Below are 27,384 nucleotides of genomic sequence, written 5' to 3' on the forward strand. Positions count from 1 at the left end.
TATGTATATCAAAGATAGACAAAGGGAGATGGAAGGCAAGGAGCTTCAATGAGGAAATTAAAACATCATTATGGAGTTAGGTTCAGGAAAAGCCTGTCCTCATCCACACTGGAGGAAAAGAAGGAGAGAGAAACAGGCCATGTATAGTTTTCTCTCATCCCTATACATCTGCAAGCTTCCTGACACAGAGCGTATAACTGTGGGATAAACGCTTTCATTTTATACCCTGTTCTACTTGGGTGTTCAATTGCTCCTATCACTAGAGAGACAGATAATAATTTCTGAGCGCAACTGTGTTCCTCCACCAACACCATGCCCTTGTGTGCTCTGCTGGCAGAAAGTTAGAGGCATGTGCAGGACCCAAGGCAGGGGAACTGGAGTTAAACTGACTCATCAGTTAAGCTGCCGCAGCCCCGCAGATGCACAAAGGCACACCGACCTAAATTACCGCGGGGGTTACTTCCATCCCAGGAACCTTGCAAGCCAGCACAGCCACGTGCAGGCAGCTTAGGAAATAACTTTGTTTCCAATTTCCTGATTTTAGGGCACACAAATGCCCTAAACCAGTCTTTAAATGTACCTTACTTGTAAAACAATTTTTCAACAACTTTTAGGAATGTTGATCTTTAAAATGTTTCAAGAATGCCCTACAGAAATTATCAGTATACTGTACGAATCAACACTAGAATTCTCAACATCCAAGTCCCACATTATTAATCATTAAGATTTTGCAAGCAGGAGTTATTATCTTCTGCAGACAGACATATTTAGAACATGCTGGTTCACATTTCACCCTGTAAATACAATATTGTTTATTTCCCTGCAGAATATTTAAAAATTGTTTTTGAAAGACGTACAATCATTCTTACTTTTCACCCTGTATCTAGCAGCATACATGGCTTGCTCTTTTCTGAAAAATTATGATTTAATACACAAATAACATGTCAGTCTGTGAAAGTCTGATTGTTCTGTATGATTCTGAATAACACAACCTTAAAGGTAGACAGTGTCACAAAAAAACCCCTCAGCAACAGCAAAAAAAGATCAGTTATTTCATGAACAGTTCCTTTGAGGGCACTACTAGCCCAAGGAGATACTTAGTTTGGTCAGAAGACATTTTTTCATGAAACTGAGTTCTCATTAGAGTTTCAGCATTGGGTATCATTTCTGCATCAGCTTCAGAGCAGATCCAGACCGGGGATTAAATGCAAAGCATGCCTGTCAGACACAAGAACAAGTTTCTAAGTCGTGGAGAGCAAGCGACTCGAGCGTGTGTCTCATTCTCCCAAACTTACTCAGGGCAGAACATCTCCATGAGACTGAAAGAGTAGCCACCAGGCTGCTTGCTCCAGATCACATCGGACAAGTGCTCTAATCCTTGCGTGCTCTGGGCACCTCCCCATCTGTTGACTACAAACTCCAATCCGTACACCACGGCATCACAGCTATCCTCAGGGTGAGCCTACTGGCTTGGAATCACTCATTTTAGAAAACATCAGGGTTGCTCTACTGCTCTTACTGAACATCTATACTATCCTAAAGACATGCGAGCAATTTAAGCCATTCAAACCACACTCTACCTCTCTGCACCAAAGGTAGTAGGCTTTCCTGTTCTCTCCATGAGATAACAGATGGGCATCAGTGATGCTGCATGACCCTGTGAGTGAAACACCTTCAGCTATTACTGCAGGGTAACTTAGCAAGGTCAACCCTGTTCTCCCACCACAGACTGACCTCACCTGGAAATACCACTCTGAGACCTTGCCCCCACTCAGGCCCCCCCATCAGGAAGAGAAGCTGAGGCAGACATGGCACGCCCCTTTGGCAGGGAAGGCCAAGCCAGAGTTTATAGAAAGGAGTGAGAAATTAGAAGACTCGAGGTAATCATGAGATTATTAGTTTGCTACTGTTTTAAAGATAACATTTGGCAGTCTGCTCTCCCCACTGGCAGCTTTCACAGAAAACTTAGCTGTCAGGATTTTTCCCAAGATTTCTTTAATAATAAATTATTTTATGCTTGCAGACATGCTACGCACATGTAATGAAAATGAGATTGTACTACCCACTAGAAACACTTTTCAGGTTGAAAGGTCTACTTAGCAAATCTACTCTGCCAGCCACACAAGTGTTTCAGAAGATCATGTGTGACTGTTTTAAAGAGTTCCATTCCTTGGGCTTTAATTCAGAAGTTGTTTCCCATGGGGTGGAGACAGTTTGTTGGCATTAAGGCACTCCAAGGTCACTCATACTCAAGCTAGGTTTGAGTAACATTTTAAAGCCTCGTAGAATAACATTAATTTGCAGGAGATATTTAGAAGAAATAGGGTATGAGTATGAAAAAACCTCTCTACCAATCTAAAGTGCTTTGGAGATAGTTTTCCATTAAACCTCAGAACGAGCCAGGAAGGGATTAATTACCCCTCTCCCCTTCCATCTCACCCACAGGAGAGCTGAGATGCCGCACACTTAAGTGGAGTGCCCAAGGTTACTAAGTGAATCGGAAGCACATCTAGGATTACTACACAGTGCAGCAGCTCAGTTCGACACTCAGGACATTTACAGTGCATTTATCCTGTAACGCATGTTGAACAAAAGCAAGCGATCTTTATTCCCAATTCAGTCATGCCTCCTGAACACAGCCAATGATTCTGTGGTGTTTTTCAAAAGGCTTGATTTGTGCTAATTTAATAAGGCGGCAAAGTTCCTTGTGCAACTGTATAAGCAGGAACGTGGAGGCTTTCCTATGCTGGCTCACTGGGATGACACAAGTTCTTCCTAGGCAGCTGGGAAGAAAGTCTGCTGGGTCCACCCAGGCTTATTAGCTGACCTTATCAAGACAGTGTCCTCCTAGGACCTAGGATGCACATGCTTAGGTCTGGGGCAGCTCCTGGCAGACAAGTACCCACAAGCTGAAATGAATGGACAGGATTCAAACTAGCACTTAAACAGAAAGGTGCTAATTAAAAAAAAAACAAAAACAAAACCCACCTTTTTTCTTTTTTACCTTTTTGAAAATTCCAGGGCAGCTGCTCTCAGGCCACATGTTTGTGCCTGCAAGGGAGCCAGCCACCTGGGGGATTTGCAGAAAGACCATCTGCTCCCAACCGTGAGAGAGGGCCAGTGGGTTTTCTGGAAAATAAAGGGAGGGAAAGCCCGAGCACCACCTGTGCATCCTGGGAGCCTCCCTGTGCCAGAGCCAGAAGACCCCTCTGCTCTCACAGCGGACAGAGGGTGGTAAACAGATGGCAGGACTCAGGGAGAAGGCGGGCAGAGGGATTAGGAGACACAACAACAAAAAAGGAGGACCAAGCTACAGAGAGAACACAGATGATGAAAAAAAAATGAGAGGGCAGTAAGAAAGATATCAGAGAAAACAGGAACGAGGGAGACCAAGCACGTGAAATCTTGAGCTTGTGATGCTTCTTTTTGCACATTTCTACTTCAATGTTCCTCCAGCAGAGGAGAGGGAACACCAGCACATGTAGTGCTACACGTGGCAGCCGGTGGGTGTGCGGAGAAGGTGGGAAGGGGTGAAACACACAAGTGACATTTTTCCCAACTGTAGCAACATCCTGAGTGAGAAAAGCTTGAATGCTAACTTTACACTATTGAGGCGGTGTTTTCTTATTAACTTTATATTTTATGAACCTTTGTGCCTCTGGAGGCTTGTGAAACAAAATGAGGAAGGAAACCAGACATGAAAAAACACCCCAGTGAGAGTAGACATCTTTTATGATTTTAATGAAAAACAGTTTCTATAGACACTTCTTAGCAGGGACTCTGGGCGCTCTCATTCACAAACTTATCATGTAATTTGAAAAGGGGATCTAAATAGCAAAAGTTTTTGAAGAGACAGAAATGAGCCTCCTTCGGGCAAATAAAACCTCATTTCCCTTCTTGGTCTGAAAAAAAGTTAAAATCCCCCCCCCCCCCAATTAACGATGACTGTTTCAAAGGATTAATTGCCATCAGTTTCCAAGTACACTCACTAGCTGTGTTAAACTAAGCATGTCTAGAAACTAAGAAATTAAACAATACCTCTAAATAGAGGTTCAGGACCAGTACTGTATACTGATACTCCTTGCGTGGGCACATGAATGAGTGGCCATTTATAAGGCATGCTAAAACCAGAGGTAATTATAAAAGGTGATTACAGTGATGTGTATAGATGATAAATACGCTGATGATTCTCATCTTGAGCACAGGGGGATCTGTAGTGCAGTAATGAACTGAAAAAGTTGTTCAGCAACAAAAAACACAGAGGAAGATAAAAACAGAGAGGAAATTTAATGGTAGTAGTCGACTACTGTACAGTGCAGTGAAGAGAATAAATCCTGTAATGTCAGCTGCATCATTCTGCAAGTCTGATTCCTGGGAAAACTTTCTAAATCCTTTAATTAAATTTTCAAGTTTCTTTTCAGCTCCCTCTACTCTAGAAAACAGTCAAAGCCTTCATCTACTTAAAAATATTTTTGCAACTTTTATGCCCATGGCCAAATGAACTGAAGTAGGCAAAATTGCCATGGCCTGGAACAAAACGATTTAGAGGACACGAAAGCAAAGAAAGCTCCTAAACCCAGCAGACATGTGCCATCTCCTATGCAAAAGCCCAACCGCTACTGCATTTAGGCAGCTCTGTTTTTCCAACAGTCTCACGTTCAAAGCAGAGCTGCAGAATCCCTCAATAGTCCCAACTGTTGAGTGCCAAATGGGAGCTAAATAGCAAGGACAGCATTCTCAGCTTTAGAGCTGTTCAGTTTATAACTTAATACATGTAACACCACTTTTGGCTGTGTTTTAGAAGGAAAAGGTAAAATTTGCAGATGGCACTGGTGAACAGACAACTCTGAAAAACACACATAGCAAAACATCATGTGGGCTTGTTACAAGGAATAAGTCACTGAAATTGTTACACAGTGAATCATACTGAATGATCTAACAGCTCTCTGGTCTTGGACCTATGGAGTCAATATAGTCATTAAGAGCCTTCCCAGCTCAAACAGTACAAAGCAACACTATTTGTTCCAGGAATGTGATCATGGGGATCAATTTTTCCTCCTCTGGTCAAGAGGGACCTTTCATTCAGATAACTCACCTACAGGACGGGGAAGGCAAAACTGGGATTTCATCACTGCCTCTCAGATCCACCCCAGCCCGGCAGACTGCCTGCACCTCAGTCTCCAGCTCCTAGTGCTCCCCGCATTGCCCAGCACTGTCTCTGCAGATGCCCCCTCCAGGACTTTCCTCCTTCCTTCTCAGTCTCTGTGCTGGACTGGATCACTGACACAGAGAAAGAGATTCCTCCTCTACCACTCTTGCCACTTTTAAACAGTTCTCTCAAATAACCTTCTCCATCATCTCTTCTCCCCATACTGCTGTCACTGCCAGCCTCCTTGCTTCTCTGTCAGCTCTCCCTGGGGCTTCTCTGTATTCATGCCAGAAGCACCGCTTCCCATGCTGATGACTGCTTTGTCCTTGCATCTCTATTCAATGTGCAGCCCTCCTTTAGCGCTCTCACTAACAGAGAGAATCTCTCATTTCACTTGTTTTTCCCCTCCCAAGTGCCCCTGCCTTCCTCTCACTCCTCTCTACAAGACACTCAGTAACAAAGACGTCAACCTGACAGTCACCTGGTCATCACTCACCCACATTGCTCACCACAGCCTATTCCTTTATTCAGCTCCTTGTATTGGTTTTACTAACTTCTCAGCCTTCTCCTCCCTGTTCCCTCTTTCCAAGCTTCCTGTCAGCCCTCAGCCAGGTTCCTCTTCCTGAAGGAAGTTCTAGTTCTCCACTTCTCTAACTGTTTCTTCAGCACATCTTACCAGTGGTCATCTACCTAAGGGTAAGATTAAGACGAGCTTTTCTTGAAATCCTATCCCTCAGACACTCTCCTCGAATACACTCTTTGGAGCAAGTACATCTCAAGTCTTTCTTTGTTCACCACCTTCCTCTGTAGTGTCTAAGCTGGGACTGGTTCTCAAAACAATTATATAATATGGCTAAACAAGAACTTCCTATTTTTATACACACATACCCCGTCAATTTTAGACATCCAGAATTTACATTTTTGCATTCTTTATCCTCTCTTCCCATGTTCTGAATAATGCCAATGATAAGTCAGCAATGGATAAAATAAATTTTAAAAGACCACATTAAAAACAAACAAACAAAACCAAACCACCACATTTGTAAAGACGTCAGAAAATGAAGCAAAATTTCTGGTTGTAATTAAAGGAGCTGGAAGATGGGAACACACAGATGACCAGTATCTTTCCTACAAGAGACACATCAGGTACTTTCTTCAAAGAAAGAAAGATCTAAGGGGCTGACAAAAACCAGCAGGTCAATGATGGGAAATTACAGCTAAATACAGGACAGCTTTCAAGTGTGCAGCTTCCCCAGGAACCAACACTGTGGTTACTGCATTATGAGTCTCCTGCCAGCTGTCGCTCCGGAATGGCCATGACAAGAAACCAGCCAGCCTTTTCCATTGACATTTAGCCAGCAGAGACACTGCCTTGTTGGCCCAGACATCTCTATTCACTAGCATTCTTGACACTAGCAGCCCAGGCTCTGCCCATTGACCATATGACTGAGAAAAGCAACAGCTCTTGTACTTCTATTTTCTTCTTTACCCATAACAGTAGCCTGTACAGGAGAATTAAGAGTGGCATTGAAGGCTTTAATCTGCTTGCTGAAGAAGTGGATGCCTTACCCTCAGCTTGATTTTACTGCAGAGTGCCAAGACTATGAGTTTCAGTGATCCAACATCTGTAAGTTAATATTCTTTTCCTGATATAAACCCTTTTTTGTACATACACACAGTACTGCTGCTAAGAGCAGCAAAATAAAATATTCTACCAAGCTTTCTGCCATTTGTTTGTTCTGGAGATGCTGATTACTGTGCCATTCCCCATCACTGCTGACAGGGTTCATCCAGTTTTCCTTCTTTGGTAAAAACAAATACATTGTCCTTGGCACTGGCACGGTGCTAAGGCAGAGATAGAATGGGCATTAAAAAAAAAAAAAAGTAAAAACCACAGCAACAAAACCTTTCATTTAAGAAATGTGGTTTAAGGAGAAGTCAAGTTTGGTTTCAGGCTAAACAGCTTTCATTTTGTCTCACCAAAGACACTGGACTCTGGACATGAGCTCATTGGCTTGCAGGTCACTTTTGATGCGATACCTCATGTGACAGATGCCCTTGCCTAGACAATGTTGCCAGACAGGTGTTTTTCTCCTTGTCCATTCTCTTCCTCACTTTTTCCAATTTGTCATGTATGTATTCTTCTCTCCATCCTCACATATTTTTCTTCCCACACTTCATTTGCAACAGTTCCTTCACACTTTAGGGCAATTCTGCAAGACTTTTCTGGTGTGTACATATTGCCACAACTGAACTGATTATACAGGCACACAGGACAGCAAACCTGGAGGACAAACAATTCTCCTATGGCAGACTGTATCCTGGGTCACTTGCAGCAAGAAGTGAAGAGACATGACTTTCAAGCAAACAGTTGCTGTTCTGGCTTTGACAAGAACTCACTCACTATCACATGCGTATGTCGTGCAAACACACGTATCAGACACTATATTTGTATGTAAAGGTATGTAAACGTAAGTATTACATACTAGATACATTAAATGGTGAGACTCAGAGGTACTCCAATTTGTAGTTTGGCTACAAATACATATAGTTTGTTTAAAAGTACGTTTGTTATTTAAGAAAATTTTAAAAATACACATTTTATTTAGCATTTCAGAAGAAGAGGGTGAAGAACCTAACAAATTACTCACCAGAAAGAGGATCTTTGCCAATCATCAAAACATTTGGTAAATTCATTACAATCAGCTGCTGGAGGACCTCCTAAACAAAAGAGAACAACAGGCAAAGTTCAGTGTGAAGGAATTCCAATCAATCACACCACAAAGAATACAGAGCTCCATCGATTACAAAGCTTTTAACATACTGGCAGGTCAGAGGTCACAACAGGAAGCCCCACTTGAGAGAGAAATCACTATTTGAAGATGGCATCAGGTTGCACAGCTAACGTACACTGATCGCCTCTTTTAACAATGACTAATATAGAACTTAAAGGGTCCCATGGCACTAATCAGGATAAATGCGCAGCCATGCCAGGCACACCCATCAGTCATGCCTTTACCCCAGGCATGACCCATATTCATTTGATGTTCAACATACAGCTGCTGTCATGTTCCAGGGCGTACAAATGCAGCGAGTTCAAAGGTACCTAAGCCATTCTGTGAAGTTTGAGTAATTCAAATAATTGGTCAAATTATTTTATGGGTCTGAGATTTTAATGACGGGTTGGGGAAGGGGGTGTGGGGGAAAGCTATTGAACAGACATCTTGCACTGCTCAGAAAAAATGGATTTAAAGTTCTAGATTTGTTTGCATTGTTTTTAATGGGGAGTAAAACAGATTTAAGCATATCATGAACCTCATTTAAAGGTCATTTTATTTTGGGGGAGACTAGGAAAGGGAGGTGCATTGCTTGGTCAGGTTCAATATTTTAAGTGTCAGCTGCCTGAAGCTACTCTGAAATGACAGAATGGGCTTAAAGGACAGGAAAGGCTACAAGCCCTGGGGCAGCCAAAATGCTCAAAGGTAGACAAATAAATACAGCATCACAGAATTGTATAGGTTGGAAAAGACCTTTAAGATCATCAAGTCCAACCGTAAACCTAACACTACCAAGTCCACCACTAAACCATGTCCCTAAGCACCATATCCAAACGTCTTTTAAATACTTCCAGGGATGGTGACTGAACCACTTTCCTGGGCAGCCTGTTCCAATGCTTCACAACCCTTTCAGTGAAGAAATTTTTCCTCCTATCTAATCGAAACCTTCCCTGGTGCAACTTGAGGCCATTTCCTCTTGTCCTATGGCTTGTTACTTGGGAGAAGAGACCGACCCCCACCTCTCTACAACCTCCTTTCAGGTAGTTGTAGAGAGCAATAAGGTCTCCCCTCAGCCTCCTTTTCTCCAGGCTAAAATACGTTGCAAAGGGGACTCTGCACGGTAATACGTTCAGTCATGCTCCCCAGTAACATACAGAGCACAGGAGTACAGTTGTTAGCTTCAACCTGCAGTTACCAGCACTCACTTGTGATGATCTGAATAAAACATTTTGCAGGCAAGTATTTATTTCACATAAAAAGCCTGGGAGGAAAATGGTTGTGTGATTAAAGCACTGTGCTGGGATTCAGGAAACAAAGGTTTGCACATACAACTCTACCAAATGTTTGGCAGGTGCCTTTTCCCCTGCTTGTCTCTCCGTTTCCCAGCCTACCTCTAGGCCACTGGGAGGGCACATGCATTGATACTTGCAGAGCATTCAGAGCCAGGGGAAAAAAGTACTGCAGCCGAGCACCGAAACGCATTTCCTGAAACAATCACCCATTCACCCAAACACTTCCCCTCCAAGTTACCCCATTGTTATTTCTCTGCTTTCAAAGTTACCATAGGAGGAAAATTAAGCCTGATTGAAAGAGGAAATATTTCAGTGAGCCTGCAGCATTTGATAAGTAATCAGAGTGGATATTCTTTAAAAAAAAGTTTTGGACATAACACATTTCATTTTTTTTTTTCCCTCTGATCCATACCCAAAACATACTCCTCAGCAGTTTCTCTTCTAGATAAGTAGAAACATCTCAATGTCACAGCTGATGGGGTTTTTAGTGCTGTTAAGAAAGAAGGCTCTACAGACCTTTATGCAATGTGAAGTTTGGCTAACGCAGACCAAGCATTCGCCGAGTCATTAGCCAAATGCATTTTATAGTTTGTGCATTCGAGACACAAGACTTTGTTTGCACCTGTCATCAAAACAGGTGCAAAACCTATTGGATTTAACAGCACATGGCTGGACTGCAGTATCTGCTATGACAATACCGCATGGCACTGAGGCTTTAAAAAAAAAAATAAATCAGAATTTGCATATACTGAAGTATTGAGCTTTAACCAGCAATTTCCATGGCACAAAAAAGAGAAAGAATTGTGCTTCCAGTCACCCAGTGTGTGGAGCGGCACCGAGGCAGGAATGCATAAGGAATTTGCGTTGTCTTTGTGTAATCATCAGATCGCTAGCTGTTTAGCTGGCAGACACAAAAGACATTACAGCTAACCTTTATGCTGTTAACATTCCCATGAACTCCTTCTGGAAAATTATTTGAGTATACCGTCCAACATAACCATGACTGAACATCCTTGTAGCTGTTTAAACTTAGTATTTTCTGGCAAGAATCCGACAGTCACCAAATACAAGCAGAAACGGCCCCGAGCCTGCGAAGAGTGATTTCTTAATTCAGATTGAAAGATTCAAATTGTCACAAGGTGATAATCTGACTTGTTTATTTTTAAAATAAATTATTTAAACAGATAACTATCTTAATTGTTCTAAACCACTTCACCTTCAGCTTGTGATGATAATACCTAGCTGTTATACAGTGAGGCTCACTGGTAGATCTCAACACCTTATAAAGGAAAGTCAATGTCATTGCCCTCCTTTTTCAAGATAAGGAAAGTGAGTCACAGAAACAGAGTTACGTCAGTTTAATAAACTATCCTCTGTTAACAGAGATGTACCAATGAACCATCCACTCACACAGCTACAACTGTGACAGTGTGTTAACTGAAAGCTCTTACACTGACAAGTTTAGCTCAGATTTTGTTCGGGCTAAACCCACAGAAAGTTAGTAAGGCTCAGCTGACACCCAGTGACTGACTCAATAACTAGGACGATGTGACCGTGTCTCAGGTCCATTGCTTAAAATTCCACATCTGGAAATACAACCAAAGTCCCCTCCCCTAACAGCAAATCAGAATTCTTCAATGTCTATCCACTCATCAATATTTTCTTAGTTTCTTTTTCTGAAACAGCAATAATGCATGTTTACAAGTAAAATGCCGTGCCTCAGTCTGAACTCTCTGCTCCCCTCATGTTTTACATTTCCACCCTGAAGACCCCGGGAAGTCAAACTTGGGCTTCAGGCAGGGAGCTCTGCTGTTACAGCCTATGAACTGGCACCAAGGACCAAAGGGCTCCACAGACCCGACTGTCTCCCACTGTACAGCTACACTGGACATTGGGTTAGCCTGGACACGCCGCTAAAGCCCAGCCAGCAAAAGAAATGGTAGATAAAAATGCAATGTTTCCCCAAAAGGGCAACAAGTTATCACATTACATAAAAGAATGCTGTTATGCTTAAAATCAAACATTGCTGCGAGACACCGCAGCAGAGGCAGAGATGGCATGTATGTGTCCTTCTGCCTCAGGTGACTGGCAAGGCCAGGGGGAGCACACCTAGGCAGGAGCTGCTGGAGAGCAAAGCAGGGGTTTTGAACACTTTAAATAGCCCACAAAAACCCGCAGTACTCCAGAGAGCAACTGTACACGAAAAAAAAAAAAAAAAATTTGAATTCCTCCTGTGAGAAACCTTTTAATCATTTTTACAGCACAACTAAAGCTTGGTTAAAACAGTAAAGGTTACAGCAACAACATATGGTAACAATTTCCCTGACTATTAGAACAATTAGGGTCTGAGCTGCCAGCTTTACACCTAGACCATTAACCAACTCAGAGGCCAGCTACTACAAGTCAGGAATCGCCTCTCTCAGACTACGTTTTTTGCCCCCCCCCCCCCCCCTTTTTCCTTTTTTAATTGTTGCTAATGAGATATCCATGAAAAAAATAATGTTGGTATCGGAAGTGTTATTTAAGGAATCCAATTCAAAACAATTCCCCATCAGGCCTTAGTGCAGCATCTGTAGGTGCCTGAAATGCTACTCTGCCAAAGATCGGGATATTTTAAGCTTGAAGAGATTTGTCCAAGATCCCAGCTCTTTTGACCGCAGTGATGGTTGCAAGAATGGATGCTTCTAGCTAGCAGGTCAACACTACTATCGCAAAATACAAACATCAGCAGCCAAGTCTTACGCTACTTGAGCCAGACCCCCAGACTCAGTAGATAAAGCCCACAAAGGTTTCTGTATGCAGAGTTATGTGGCCCCGTATCGAGAGGGAGGGCTTTCTAAGTGAAGGTCAAACTGGGTGTTCAGTCCTTGCTCACTCCCTGGCTTGCCTGCAGAGGTGCAGAGTGTGAAGTAGGCTGAGACAACCAGCAGATATGAACAACAAGAAGGGTACTGCCTAAGCCAGGGGTAAGCTTTGCTGAAAGCAGCTAGGCCCTCCAGGACTGGCACCACAAGGATTCAAAGACATTATTAAGTTACCTAGAAATCATGAGGTTAAACATAAATAAATAAATGCTTAGCAGCCTTCTGGCATCTAAGCCCTTGCTGTGCACTTACTTCACATTTGCAAGCTCTTTGCAAGCACTTTGCTAAGAAAGGAGCTTAAAAAAAAAAAAAGCCAAAATCCCCTCAAATTTATTCTTGCAGTCAAGGGCTTTAGGAAAAATCAAGACATGTACGAGATTCAGGATAAAATTCTAAGCACTGAGTTAAGCACTTAGGCTTATTAAGAGCATAAACAAACATATTCATTCCCTCCATTTAAAGTTTCTAATTCATTTCTGGAGTGCTGAGGCACATTTTACCTACTCTTTTTATCCTTCCAAGATCACACACACCGGATGTTTGCTCTCTGCCTCAGATCATCAGAGGTTTGAGCTCTCACTCTCAAGTCACCATGGTCACATATTAACATTTTATTTACCTGTAACAGGGCAAGCAGCACCTTGTAATTTTGTAGGAACAACGTCTCCTTGGTCCGTACTACACTTCAATACACATTTGCTTCTTAAAAATACATGTGCAACAGCATGGAATAAAATGGTCTTAAGGTATTATTTTTGGCTGCATTTAAGTGCCAATGTAAGTGTGCCAACAGCTCTTGCAAAGAATGCATTGCTAAGAAAGGAGCAAGTAAAATTGTCCTTTCCATGGCTGAGAGACCAGGCAAATACAAGCTCTACACAAAAACTCTCCCCTGCACTACAGTACAGCACAGCACTAATGTAGAGTAACTACTAGCTTCTCATGCAGAATTAAATTAGCCTCTGCCTGAATCCTAAACAAGAAGCAAGTACTAAATAAATTATGTAAGAAGAGCAGCAGTCTACCAGCCATTGTAATTCAATGCTCAAGCCAAGCAATTCCATTTAAGTATATTGCTTGGCTATAAAATGCTAATTACCCAGGTGACTGGAAGCCAAATGGTGCTTTCCTACTTAAAATGCCCATGAGGAAAAACCATCACTAGCTTTATTTATACCAGCAAGAGCAAACGCTACCTAGCCAGGGAATCTGGCTTACATTTCAGCTGCAACTCAGGCCAACGGAGCAGGAAAGTTCAGCAGAGACCTAACTGCGCAGCACAGCCAACTCTCCAATAACCTCAGTACGGATCTGATCTCACAAACATCCTTGGAGTGGGAAACATTTGCTGAAGGAGATACTACATGCTTAGATAAAGTCTCAGCAGGAGTCAATGGCCATCTGCACCAGCTCAGAGCCTCCCAGCAGCAGGATGGGGTGGCAGCTTTGCCCCTACACATCTCAAGGTCCCTTTGGATGCTACCACAAAGACAGGCTGGGAGCTGCATTTCCCAGGCAAGGTGCGCTCGAAGTCCAAGGGACAACCGAACTCAAGCTCTTCTGGAATCAGAACTCTAAGGAAGAGTGAACACTCAGGCTAACGAACAAGTTTTAACATTAAAACATATTTTAAACAGCAAATTGAGACACAACGGTTGTTTTTTAAATATGGCTTTTCAAAGTTTCCAGTTTCGTTTTAATACAATAACAAAAACAAGTTATTCTGCAGCCTACAACAAGAAGGTTATGTTTTAAAAGAAAAAAAATATTTGTCTTCCAATATATACAAACTAATTTAAGTTTGTTTTTTTTTAATTTCGCTATAATTATCTGAGGCGTTATTAATGGTGTCAGGGAAATAATTTATAACAAGATTCTGTAAACTGTACAGCAGGGTCCCACAAAAGATTAGACAAGATGAAACAAGTTGTTGCAGGGGAATGACAAGGAAGTAAAACACAAACAGATCTTTGAGATGTTTTCCATGTACATGGTACCATGTGAGCACGCCTGATGACACTGTGTGTGACTCAGTACTCACTGTTTCCCTGCCAACACATCATATACATGACAAAATTTGATTAAGAACTTTACTCATCTCTGCAACAATTGTATTCGTTGTGTGACTGACTGGAGGATTAGCTGTCTTTAAGGGGATTTTTTTTTTTCTCTGAAAACCAGCAAATTACAAAGTACACTTCTAAAGACCCTTCAAGTGGAAACCCAAAAGCCACTAAAATAACTGTTGCCTCATCTGCTGAAAATAATCAGTTCTGACAATCGTAGACTGGAATCTCAGTGGGAGGGGATGTGAAGGAATCATACCTAGGTTTAGCCATGCTCAGCCTGTTCAGGGTGCAGATAATGCACCCAATGACAGAAATATACTCAATGTTGAAGTATACCATATAAGATCAGGTTTTATTAAAAAAAAAAAAAAAAAAATCACACATATGCAATTTGGATGGCACATAATAGACCATCATATAAAAAAAGCTAGGAAGGACCCAGGCACAATCATCCACCCAATTCATTGTTATGGCTCAGATTTTGTTATTTGTATTAGAGTAGTGCAGAGGTCCCAGCCAGGAGCAAAACCTCATCCGCTGCAAGATGTACAAATACATAGTGAGACATCCCTGGAACAAAGAGCTTGTCCCATATATATGCGAGGCATCAGTAGGCTGATGAAAAAATAGTAAGAAGCAATGGAGGAAGGAAATGAAAATAAGATTCCATGGTTATAATGTGATCCATTGTGCGCACTCTCACTGCTTTATGAACTGGTTAAATCAACTGCTCCAGGCTGGTACAGAATTAAATCACTCTGGACATCAGAGGGCAAGGTGAGCAAGGCAAGTCCTGATAAAAACATTTGCTTTAAGATAAATTCAAATTGTTTACAGTGCACATTGTTTACATTGCATAACAAAGATTCTATGTATATTTAAACAAAGGTACTTTTATATATGTAAAAAGTATTTTAGGCCACCATTACTAGGCCACCAGTTTTACTTCTAGCCCTGTGGAATAAATAATGGAGAAGCTGCCACCCCCACACACATCAGTTGCAGAGGAAATAATTTTTTTTAAATCAAACTAAATACAAAAACGTACATTTACTTCTAAAATATGAAATGAAATGTTCAATAGCTGTGTAGCAGCAGATTTCCTACCCTAGTTTCACTGACTCCAAGATGAATCACTTATGTTAATACAACGTGCAGCCCTATGGTTGTGCCTAGTGGCAATATCGATTTGACCCAGAGAGGAGAAAATCCAATTGTGGAGAACTGTGTTCTCCTGCTTTTATTGCCAGCAGCACCTTTGACTAATTTACCTACTTTGCTGAAAATAAAAAGCCTATTGATTTATCCTCAACTTCTCTCCTCAAATCATGTGCAAGTGACTTCACATGTTTATAATAGTATCCAGACAAATTACTCTTGACTTTATTTTATTTTGCCTTAGATTTGTCCTGGGGTGATTTATGCAGTAACAGGGAATATGAAATGTGCTGTGTTGAAGGCCTGCCACTTGACATTACAAATATAACCAGCTAAAATGCAATCCATCTGTTCAACACGCTTCCAGCTAATCTGTGGTGGTCTCTAAGGACCGTAATAATTTAGCCTAACACATATTAAAAAGAAACACCACAGGCCATCAGAACAGACTCGAAGCACTTCTGAATCCTCTGAAACTCAGCACCAAACACACTTGTTTTAAAAGGAAGTCAGTTTTCCCATACACAGTTTGAGCATATTTTGCTGGGGTAATAAAGCCAGAAGTTTTCACATCTAACTCTAAAACTGAGCAAGTTATTTCAGCTTTTAACACTGAAGCCTGACAGCAAAGCACATTAGCCATGCAGGGCTCTGAGGTACAAACTCTGCTCTGCTGCCCTCGTTCACTGGAGTGAAAAAATTTACAGTATTAAAATACAGCTTGCCATCAAGAAACAACCACCACATTTCTAGGAAAATTACGTATAACATGTTTTCTACCATTTCCGTTATTACAAGTATTTCTAAAACTTGTTTTTTATATGTTTATACAGAAAGACACAGTAAACACCTAACTGGGCATACGATACTAGTTCACACCAAATACACTGAATTCATTAATACAATTTCTATACTGCCATGAAGAAGGGCAAAAAAAATTAACCTGAGGCAAGCATATGCTAAATTGTGGGGCTTATTTATAGGTTCAGAGCTAGAGATCTACATTGCAACTTCAACACTGCAATATGAATCCCAGGCTCTGAAAAAGCACCGAGAACTCCAAAGCAGCAGCCAACCATTGGAGCGACAATCATAATGCAATGCTTGAAAAAGCAAGAGCCAAAAGTACAGCAATACAAAGGAGTTAGAGACGGGAAGATGCAGGAATACCGGTTACAGATCATAGCAATATTGCTTTCCTAAAGATGAATAATGAGCAGAAGCGACATAGTATAAATCTACACATATTTTGCACTTTGCCAGTATCAAGTCATTTATTAGCATAAAAGTTGCTTGAAAGAGTGATGCACCTTGGGGAAAACGCACTGTTAATCCCAGAAGGGCAGAGAGGCATGTGTGACAAGAACCATTTTGAGGTTCTCTAGTACAAACATTGACAAATGAAATCAAAGCCATCAAAGTTTAAATAAGAAAACAAATCTGTGAAACTAGAAAAAAAAATAATAAAGTGGAGACGGGACACACACAAGAATGGGATACTTTCAGGATTTCTAGTTAATTCCCCGTTACGAAGAATATTTTAGTAGCAAACAGAAGGCTTAACAGATGTGATTGAATTTAACGTGAGAGTCAAACTTCCTCTGTGATTAAGGATAATAGAAGTAAAACAAACATCCAGGTTGGCCGTTACTAATCTGATACTCTTATGTCCTGTTTGAAGCAGGAACTCGCTCATAATTTTCAATCTACCCCTCAGTCCGCAAAAGAAACAAGCTGATTTACCCTGCCGCTCTCAGTAGCCCTCTTGATTGCCATGGGGTCAGCTCACAAAGAAAAGTATTTCTCGTTGTTAGCAAAAGGTGCCATGTCTCGCCTTCACTACATCCGAACATCCTCGGAGTTGCTCAAATATAAGGTAGTTAAATGCTTAGAAACAAGCACAAACGTGCTCAGTCTTTCGAGGATAATACTCCTTGAATAAACAAGATTTAATTCATACTACGTTGGTAAACCATTTTGAGAAACTTGAATGGATGGTACTGGAGAAATGCAGAAAATGACACCTAGAAACTGAGGAATACAGTAAATACATAGACAGCAAGCATTCAGGCAGCGATGACCAACAGGGATTTTATGGGATAAAACATGTAGGTTATTGGTTAACATTGCTCACTTTGAAATGCATGAAAATCTTTCAGTCTGTAACTTGGGAAAAAAAGTAATCCCAAGACAATTTTTTCTCCCAGGGAAGAAAAGTGTTGTGACAGTACTTGAGGAATACCAGAGAGAATTCAGCAACTGGTCTGTTAGCACTCATCCTACTCTCTCTCCCCATCCCCTTAACATGTATATAAATGTGAAGAAAAAAATAAAAACCAATTAAGTCTAAATTAAACTGATTAATTTCCAAAAGCTTATTTAAAGATTTTTAACCATGAGTTTCCAAGAAGCTTAAACCTTCTTGTGCTTGGGCAGCTTATGGGCAACCTAGTACTGAACAGCAAATTAATGCTCCAAAAAGCATGCAGTCACTATGCCATTCATTTATCATCTAACTTCAACAGAGGACAGCAGCATAGGCAAGAGAGAGGTCCTTGCGGTATTTGCAGACAACTGTGCAAAAATCCGTGTTGGATTTACAGAAGAGGGAAGCTTTCAGCTGGTCTGAAAGGAAGACAGAGAGGGTACAGGGACAAGCTATCTCACCCTGCAAGGATGCCTGACCAGACACTGAGGTGCTATGGGACAAATGAGGTGGTTGGGGAAGCACAGGGAGGGAAAGGTTTTATTGATAATGTCTGTAGGTTAAAACAAAAGCAAAGGAGCTCATACATACTACTCATCTGATTACGTTAGCTGCTTTCTCATTCATCTCCTGCAACAACCTGACCGTCTCATCTCTGAGAGCTCTCTTGCAGGCAAACTCCTCTTACCAACCAGTTACCAAGGGCACTAAAAGCTCAAATACCAGTAATGCAGAGAGAGAGTCCTTGCAGTTCAGGCATGCCCCTGTCACACACTCCTAGAAAACTTTAAGGAGTATCACTGCAGGTTAATGTTACAAGCTTTCCAATTCTTTTTAAGTAAATTTTATATCCAACATCATTACTTCAACATATCACTGCGTTATCATCTAATTTATGCAATATTAACAAGTTCAACAAACACCCACACAGTCCCTAGCCAGGAGATTTGCCACTGTAGCAACAGTCTGCAAATCTTTTCTTAACATGGGCAAAGGGAGAAGCTTCAAGTCAAACCAGATGGTTCTTCCACGCACAAATATACAGTGGTGTTTCTCTTTACAGCCAGTAGATTGCCCTAGGCAGGTAACATGCAAGGGATTTTGAAGGCCATCTTGCACTGTACAGCTGGAGAAGCTGCAGTAAATTTCACGTGGCTTTCCCAAAGTAACCCAAGCACCCTTGTGAAAGAAAGCACTCCCAGTATTTACTGTATCAATCACCATTAGCACTGTGCTGCAGTTGGGGGGGGGTGGGGGAATAAAAGAGAAAGACCTCAGAAACTAGCAGCAGTAAAAACTAATAATGAACAAAATGGGAGCGGACAGGGAGAGGAAGTGGGGGCCATGCCCTCAAAATAGCCTCTGGGCCTCTCATCATTCCCTTTCTGGATTTTCTACGTTTGTTTTCAACAGCAAACAACTTTTCTATCTGCAGAGTTACTGCGTTACTGGAGGAGGGAACAATTACCTACAGGGAGGAGACAGTCATTTGCAGTCGACACTTGGCTATTCACAGAGTTTACTGCCAATAATTTGCAGCTCGGCAAAGCCGAGTCAGGCATAACCCACAGGCAATAACAGGTCAGGCTGCCAGGAACAGCCTCCCGGGTTTTCCCAACTTGTCGCCACCGAGGTGAGGAGCCTCCTCCTCACTCCCACCCCAAGGAGACCTTTCACTGGCATCTGATCCCTTTGTAAACTGCCAGCCCGGAGGTACCATGGCACAAAGGTATGGTGCTTCACGGTGCTGAGCCCTCAGCAGCCACCCAAGGCAAGCAGGTCCAAGAGGGTACCTGGGGCAGCCCCAGGACATCCTCAGCCCCAGGACACTGGGGCTCAGGTCCCATCCTGTGCCATCCCCGTCTCAGCCAACTTCACTCCCTGCCCCTGCCTTTTGGGCATCCCATAGTAACAGAAATACTTTACTCCAGAAGAAATGGATATACACATGTGTATCTATATACATACACACACATGTATATAGTTATGTGTATATATATGCTTCCGCTACTTCTCCCCACTATTACACTGGAATTACTATGCCTGCTTAAACCTAGGACAAGCAAAATCTTTCTGGAAACACCATTAGATTTGCTATACATAAGACTGTCCCGTGTTCAAGCATTTAGAGTCCCATGGCTCAGCAGCAAGAGCATTAGGAGTTTTACTCCTCACCACACAGCAACAAGCTGGCTTCTTAAACACACAACACTGAAAGGTCTGCAAAAGTGATAAAGGAAAAGTGTGACACTTTGTGTATATGACAAAATGTAAGGTTAGCCTTTCAGGGTCAGGAAAATTCAGTTATTCAAGTTATTTTGAGTCTGAGAAATTACACAAAAAATGAGTTGCTCCAATACTTCCTTTAATTAAAAAAAAAAGAGAAAGTGAAAACTCAAACATTTTGACTAAGTATGGAAAACCACAACACAAGGTGCTGTGGTACATTAAGATTTTAAATCTGCAATCATCAAATCCTCCCTTATGACAGATTCATCCTCTACACACTTAGAAAACCCAGTCATCTTCCATGTTCTAGTTCACACATGTGCAAGAGAGAAAACCATTAAAAATCAATGCTGAAAACCCACCAAGCCACAATGAGTCCACAATTAAAGTAGCAGTTAACATTACAGGATAACACAGATCTTACTGTTGCAACTGCACAGCAGGGGAAATATTTCATATTCAAGAAGAGAGACAGTTTTGGGGAAAAAAAAAAAGATAAAAGAAGGGAAAAAGTCACTTCTATCAGCTGCCACAATTTCACCTATACACAGAAGAGGAAATAGCCAATGTCCCTGTGTGGTAGCTGCTAGGCAAAATTTACTTATCAATAGTAATCCAAGCTGTGCATTCACACACATATGCATACTTGCAAATGCAAACACACACTCAGAAAGAACTTTCAGTCTTGCCAGATCTTAACAGTACTCCTTTAAGTATCTGAAACAACTGATTAACTCTGCTTAATACAATCTGCGTAATCTACTGTGAATCTTGCAGATAATGTTAACAGTTATGAGTTAACTCAGCAGAGCTTTACCCTTCTTGCTCCCCCACCAGCCTCATACCCCAGACCTCAATTTAAGAGTTCTCTTTCACAACAACCTAGCAGACAGCTTAGGCAGAGTTAAGCAGCAATGGTGAGCTTCTGATGTAGAAAACCCAGTTAAATAATTGATGTGCATTTTTAAAGATTACTTTCTCTCCCCATTTTATACTTTTCTTCTTCAGTACTTGCCCGTAGTCCACGGCACACTTAATGCATACAACACCCTGGGAATACCCATGATATCATAAGAAAAAATGTGAAAGGTGCAGTTGCATCCTAGAAGATCCTTTCTTTATGCCATCTATCACAGAAACAGAGGTAAGTTGTCTCACTATGTTATTACTAACATTCAGGAAAGATTAACTTCTAATATTCCTGCTATGCCAGTTTTAAGGGTTCTGACCACTGGATTTTCTATGTCAACAAAATACAGTTTCCTCTTTAAGCTGTGATGCTTAGTATTTTTCTGAAAGCGAATCTCATCTACCATGGGCTGATACAAAAGCCTCACCTATAACCAAAAGAAAAAGCAACTTTCAAGACCTTGTATTTACTGAGGAAAACCTTAAAAATGGTCAGAAAAGTTTCAAAACCAGCAAGAGGCACCAAAACCAAGGATCTGCTCTGGCTACAGGCAGAAAAAGCAGAACTATGCACACCGAAAAACAATACAAAACCCTTTTGTATTACTAGTGTCATTTTTCAATTATACTTCTTAATCTTCAGCATCCTTTAACAGTGCATGAAGGTGACAGGCATGTATGTTCCTCGCCAATTTCCAAGCTGCCGCACAGGTGGATCCTATCCCTTACCTACATCAGCAGAGCTCAGGTTTACTATTTAAACAACATAATCGAGGGAAACTCGATATGACTTACTGAGTGACTTACGCTCCCTATCAATCAGATCACAAAACAACAGCAGTGCAACCATGATGGGCTGGCCTCTCAGCTAGCTGAAAGCAGAGGAGGGGAGGGTAAACCCCCAGAAAGATTGCTCCAGGCAAGAGCGATGCAAGTCTCAGGCTGCAGAGAGGAGCAACACCTCCTCCAGTCTAGCACACTTGGGCTGCCTTGCTCTGGAAAAATAAAGATTATTAGAATTTTAAAAGATACCGGTTACACAGAAGTTTATATTGTTATTGCAACTACTGAGCAGCAGATCTAAGCCTAGCAGCGTTCAAAGCACGCCGAACCTCCTCGGTGGTCTGGAAGAAGCCTAACTCCTAGAAGCAGCCTCAGACATAATTTTAAGGGACACTACAATCAGAGAAAGGTAGCACAAGAAACATTTTATCAGCAGAGAGTTTACACCTTTCACCTTAGTGAAGCACAAAACGTTGGCAAAGAGATCCAGCTGTACAACAGGGAAAGGAGCAATGCTAGGTCCACTGCAAACTCCGAAATGTTCATGATGTTAAGTGCTGGAGTAAGGACTCTTTTGTTCTGGTTTATACGCAGCTTTTAATAACTTATTAAAATGGCACTGCATCATTGTTTAAACATACTTTGGTGGAGGCATTGAGTTACTTCGACAAACCTGTTTTTTTGCTGAGAGCATCATGAATTGGTTGAGTGATGAATGGCCGATCAGAAACTGGAGCTCTATGGGAATCAGCACAGTCACTCACCAAAAGAAATGCTGCAGTAAAACAATTTGCTCTTCAAACCTACAGTAATAGTTTGCATTTTGAAGCTGGGCATTTGAACGAATGGTCTTTCTCAGCACTCAGAAAACATGCAGCTCCCACTAATTTTAAAGGGGGAAAACAGATGCTTACTATCTGGAGGAAGTAATCAGAGAAAATCCAGCAGTTATAATACAGCATCTGAATGCAAGTCTAGATGCTCTGGCACCTCAGTAGCACTACCTGAATTCACCATTCCTCTAAATCTTAGCATAAGTCAATGTTTGTATCTCCATAACATTAAGACATATGGTAAATATAGGGTGCTAAAATCAGGCATTTAAGTTTGAATCTCCAAGCTAAGCAATTTCTGTTGACAGTGTACATATGCAGAAGATCTGCTAGGTTTCCAAAATTTACTACTGAACATTAACATGCAGTAGTAAAAAACAGAATTTCCCCCAAGTTAATCTGCAGTCACTGATCTTGCTTTCTAAACAGTAATACAGAAACAGGCACAACCGAAACTGAAAATAAGAGCGTTTGCTGCATTGCAGATTAGTAGATACATGATTCCTTGTGAATTTTGACTGAAAGTCATTCTCATGAGGTAGAGGCAACAGCCCCTTTGAAATCAGCTCAGCACAATGCAGGCAGGAGCTAAGCAAACTTCTTCAAACAGCTCTGCCAATGCCATTCAGCTCCAAGCTGCAAAACTCTTGCTGTTTCAAACTCAGGGCCTCCTGAGAGCAGACTGCTGATTACACCAGGTTGTATGGCAGGTTTTTGATACATGCACAGGGCAGAAGAATGAGAATGAAACCTGCCCACTGGTCGCATTAAAGAAAAGATTTCATACCACACTGAAAGAAAAGGAAACTTTGCCATCTATGCATTCCCTTGCCCCCCATTAAAGAGAAAATGTATTGCAGTATGCTATACACATACTCTGCTCAGTGTGTACAACTCATGCAAGCATTACTGGACATGCTACTATCATGAAAGAGAAATGGGAGACAGCACAATGCAAACATCCTATCTCCAAAGCAGAGGAGATAATGCACAGTCAAAAAAGCCAGAGTGCTGAAATGCAGTGCTGTGGCACATTTAATCGGGGTCTTTATTCCCAGTTACACTTGTAAATTGGAGAAAATTTGGAGCAGTCAAGGAAAGCAACTCAACAGGCATTTTTCATCCTGATTTTTATGAGAGACGGCCAGAAGAATCAAACTTTTAGAATTTCACAGAAACTTGTAACAGGGGAGACTCTTGGGTATCTCTCCCAGCAAGGGCTACCATACCAGGCAGCAGCCAGGTCAGCGTACACATCACTCCACACACACCTCAGCACATGCCCACTGTCAGGTGCAAGCCATGGGAAAAAAAAGCAGGGTTTATGGAGGACACAGGACCTGCAAAAAGCTCTCCCCTGTTCCCAAAACAGTTGTTTTTATTTACTAATTTGAGCAAAGAGGCCTTCGCTGCCTAAGCAAGTGCAGCCCCCTTGTTGTCCTGCAGCATCACAGCTGTGAATCTCCTAATTGCATCTTTGGTATGCAGAAGGTAAGAAATCTTCATGAAAAGATGACACGAAAGGCTTCGTTGGTTGGTCATAAACATGGGCATTAGAGTCTTTCCTCAGGGAATGGCCAGTACAGAAATCAGATGTTCAGAATATATTTCTGCCCATATGGTTCAAAGTGATGAACAATGCACTTTGGAAAAGAAGGATGACAAAAATAATACAACACTGCAGTAAAGCACCCATCATATTAAACAAATAACAGGTGGTGACTAAAAATGCATTTTTAATGAGCGCCTCTTTATGAATGCACACAATGCAAAGTGGTTTCCACTGCTTTGCAACACACCACTCCTCATTATGGATTAAAAATCTCTCAGTTTATATAGAGTTAGATGTGTAAGCTCTTTACTTTCTCTTTGGACACCTCATGGAATTTTTTTTTTTTTTTAAAAAAAGATTTAGCAGCCAAATAACATGAACTTCAAATTCTGAACTCTTAATACTCACAGATTCTTTAATTAACACTAAGATTTTTCACTAGGTAAATTTGTAATTAAATGTTTAAAAGTATACTTTGATGTGTGTTTTCAATGCATCTACCTCATCAAATGTGCTGTTCTTCACATGTATACAATTAACTGAGGAAGCGGGCTGTCCAGTGGTTAATGCCGGAGACAGTGTTTGAATTCCTGGGTCCAGACAGGCATGAAACACAGATCCACAGCAGTTCTTCAAAGTGAATTACTGCATTCCCAAGCTCTTCCCAAACCAATCTGCATGAAATCCAGTGGCCAAGAATGAGACACTACTCCATAGCAGGAGGTGGTCCTATACCACAGGGTATTAAAACATCGTAAGAACCATTTAACCGGGGTTACTTACCCAACTGAGAGAAAGCTAGAGAAATTATTACAGAAAACAGTTATCTAAGATATTTAAAAAGCAAGACTGGTTTAAATGGACTGTTTCTGCAATGGCAGAAGTCTCAGAAAGAAATCTCAGGCAGTTAATACAGTCAGGAAATGAGACTTTGCAGTATTAGAGCTACAGCATAATAAAGTATGTTCAGCTAAACCTGTATCCTGCCCTGTCTCAGCAGAAGAGCCATATTATCTCCAGGATTGTAGCAAAAGTTTAAGCAGTTACTCAAGTCTGAATCTTCTTGCATGAAGGTCAGTGTTACAGAACATGAAAATGAATGTATTCCTCCTCTCTCAAGTGCAGCTGTCTTGTTAATCTCAAAGATGACATATTCCTCGTATATCAGTCACCACTTTAAAGCCCTGATTCATACAGAGAGACTTAGGAGCACATAGCAGGTTATTACTTCAGCAGGTCGCTTATTTCTACCAAGCATAATACTCCTTGTAATTCTTAACTGCTTTTCCCCTCGAGGGCATACAGCATATGTCCTGGGAACTGGAACAGACTTGCTCAGAATATCAAAGGAAAATTAATGAGTTGTCATTAAAAAAGGTGAGAGGTAGTAAATTAAACTACTCTCTCCTAGCTAGTTCCTTAGAAGGACAGTGATTTTTTTAAATGTTATTTTTCTCTGTTTAGTAATTGTTTAGATGATATGCTAAAAAAATGAAAAAAAAAAAACCAAAAAAGGCTTGTCCCTGCAAACAGAAATTATTTTAGGCTACTGTGTATTTAATATTGTATGACATCAGTCAGCCTGCTTGTTCTGTTAAGCACAAACTTCGATGGCTTCCCAAGTGCCAGGAAACTTGTTCACTCCATTCATAATTCCTCTTTCATACAACAGCAGTGTGTGCCAAAGATGCGGAACCCGAAAGGGTCTGTATCACACGGAGCGAATGATGATTAAACAAACTGTGAGTGCTCAAACTGACACAAAAACCTCCCTCTCTCTCCCCATCCTCACAACAGTAAGTGCAATGAGCGTATCTCAGTTAATGTTAAGAGCCAAATTCTGCCTTTTTATGAACACACAACTTCCCTGAGGCCTTGAGATTTGCATCAGAGTACAAAAATCTTTCACATCCTTTCCTAATTTAAGACTAGCAGGAGGAGTGGAGAATACCCTTCTAGTGGGGAGGAGCTGCCATGTTGAAGCAGCTGACCATGACTGCAGTTCCCAGCTGCCATACCTGGGGAAAAAAAAAGCAGCTTCTGTCACTGTGGATAGCCCTATTAACTGTAGAAATTCAAGCCATGAAGTGCAAGAACACAATGGGAGCTTCCTTTTGTATTGCAAAACAGCAAGACTCCAGAATAGATAGTAAACACTCCTCAGCAAAGCTGGTCTCTTGAGGAAGTATGGGTGTAAGCATTCACATGGGAACACGTTCAGACTGAGTTTACTGTATCTGGTGAGGGGGTCACCGCTCCTGAAGGCGGATTCTCTGCTGCCTTATGTCACATGCCCTGCACAGTGTGAACTGACTTGGAAACGCTTTATGCCCACCACAGTGACAGCATATCCGACAGATGAAGAGAATCAGTTCTCAGAACCCAGCACCCATCCGATGGAAGGCTTGTGCTGCAAGTTTCGGAAATTTTGGAAGCTGTACATTTCAGTTCACATGGATTCATGCTTTAGGCAAGTCAAAGTCACTGTTAGTATCAACAAATCTACCCGGCAATAAAGCACAAATTTCAAAGTTCTTGGTCCGATAACTGCCATGAACTCAGCAAACAAGACCATATCTCAGGTTTGCACCTTCTCCCAAGTAAATCTATCAACATCTAGAGTGCAGGTATTCTGGGGTCAGGGCATTCAGTGTCTTTTCCTCTGACAATTGTTCCATTTAATTTATTTCATACTCTGAACCTATTTCATATAAGACACACAGATGTGCTTTGATATAATTCTTTCTTGTTTTGCAAAACTAGCTCTTTTGTTCCGCTTTTTTTTTTTTTTTTTACAAGTGCCCCAAAGAAAACATTTCAGGCCAAGTTAAACATTTCACCTGGTGGCTGGGAAGGTAGGAAGAGATTTTAAAAAAAAAAAATCATAGTCCTAGTTGAAAGTGGAAGATGACAACAGTTAAAACAAAATTATCACAGTGCATGAAAAAGTTAAAAAATCCATACTATTTATTCATATATATTTTTTGTTACTGTAGAATCAAACTGATGTTTGAAATATTAAACAACTATTGCATTAAACACCTTGGAAACATCTTACGTCTGAACCGACCAGTATGAAATATTTAGCAGTTGTTTTTTTTTCCAGTTTCAGCTCTCCTCCCTTACACTCAAGTGCACTTCATTATAACTCTCAGACTAACTTGACAGTACAACAAATCTCCATGGTGAGAAAGGAGTTCCAGGTATCTCTAGTCTTGTACTCTTGTTCCTTTTGCAATTTGTTGGTACTATATTAGGCAGGAACCATTCTTCATCATCCCAGGAAAAAAAAAAAAAAAAAAAAAAAGGTTGTACATACCCCAGCAGAACAATACTGTGGTAGTCAACCATTCTCCATCATTGGCACCAGCAGACAGGGAAGTAACTGTAAGGTCACAGCATATACCTGCACAGTGCATTCTTACTTAAAGAAAAAAAAGCAATGAAACATACAGTTCAAAAAAGTAGTCTCTGATGCAAATTTTTGATATAAGGGGTTTGGGTTTGTTTGTTTGGAGTTTTTTTTTTAAATACAGCTTTGTTTTGGGATGAAAAAACACTTT

The 27,384-nt window shown here is 41.2% G+C and overlaps 1 protein-coding gene across 5 annotated transcripts in view; it reads right to left on the bottom strand.

The window, feature by feature from the left end:
- The window catches only part of CCDC88C (coiled-coil domain containing 88C), a 101,215-nt gene that overhangs the window by 51,405 nt on the left and 22,426 nt on the right, over positions 1-27,384 (bottom strand). For all 5 annotated transcript variants that reach the window (XM_075503444.1, XM_075503443.1, XM_075503442.1 and 2 more), the window contains exon 4: positions 7,801-7,870. In XM_075503444.1, coding sequence (XP_075359559.1) covers positions 7,801-7,870 — 70 coding nt within the window. The remainder of the gene's footprint in view (positions 1-7,800; positions 7,871-27,384) is intronic.

The sequence above is a fragment of the Mycteria americana genome, chromosome 5 (genome assembly GCF_035582795.1).
Source record: "Mycteria americana isolate JAX WOST 10 ecotype Jacksonville Zoo and Gardens chromosome 5, USCA_MyAme_1.0, whole genome shotgun sequence".
In the NCBI taxonomy this organism is placed as follows: Eukaryota; Metazoa; Chordata; class Aves; order Ciconiiformes; family Ciconiidae; genus Mycteria; species Mycteria americana.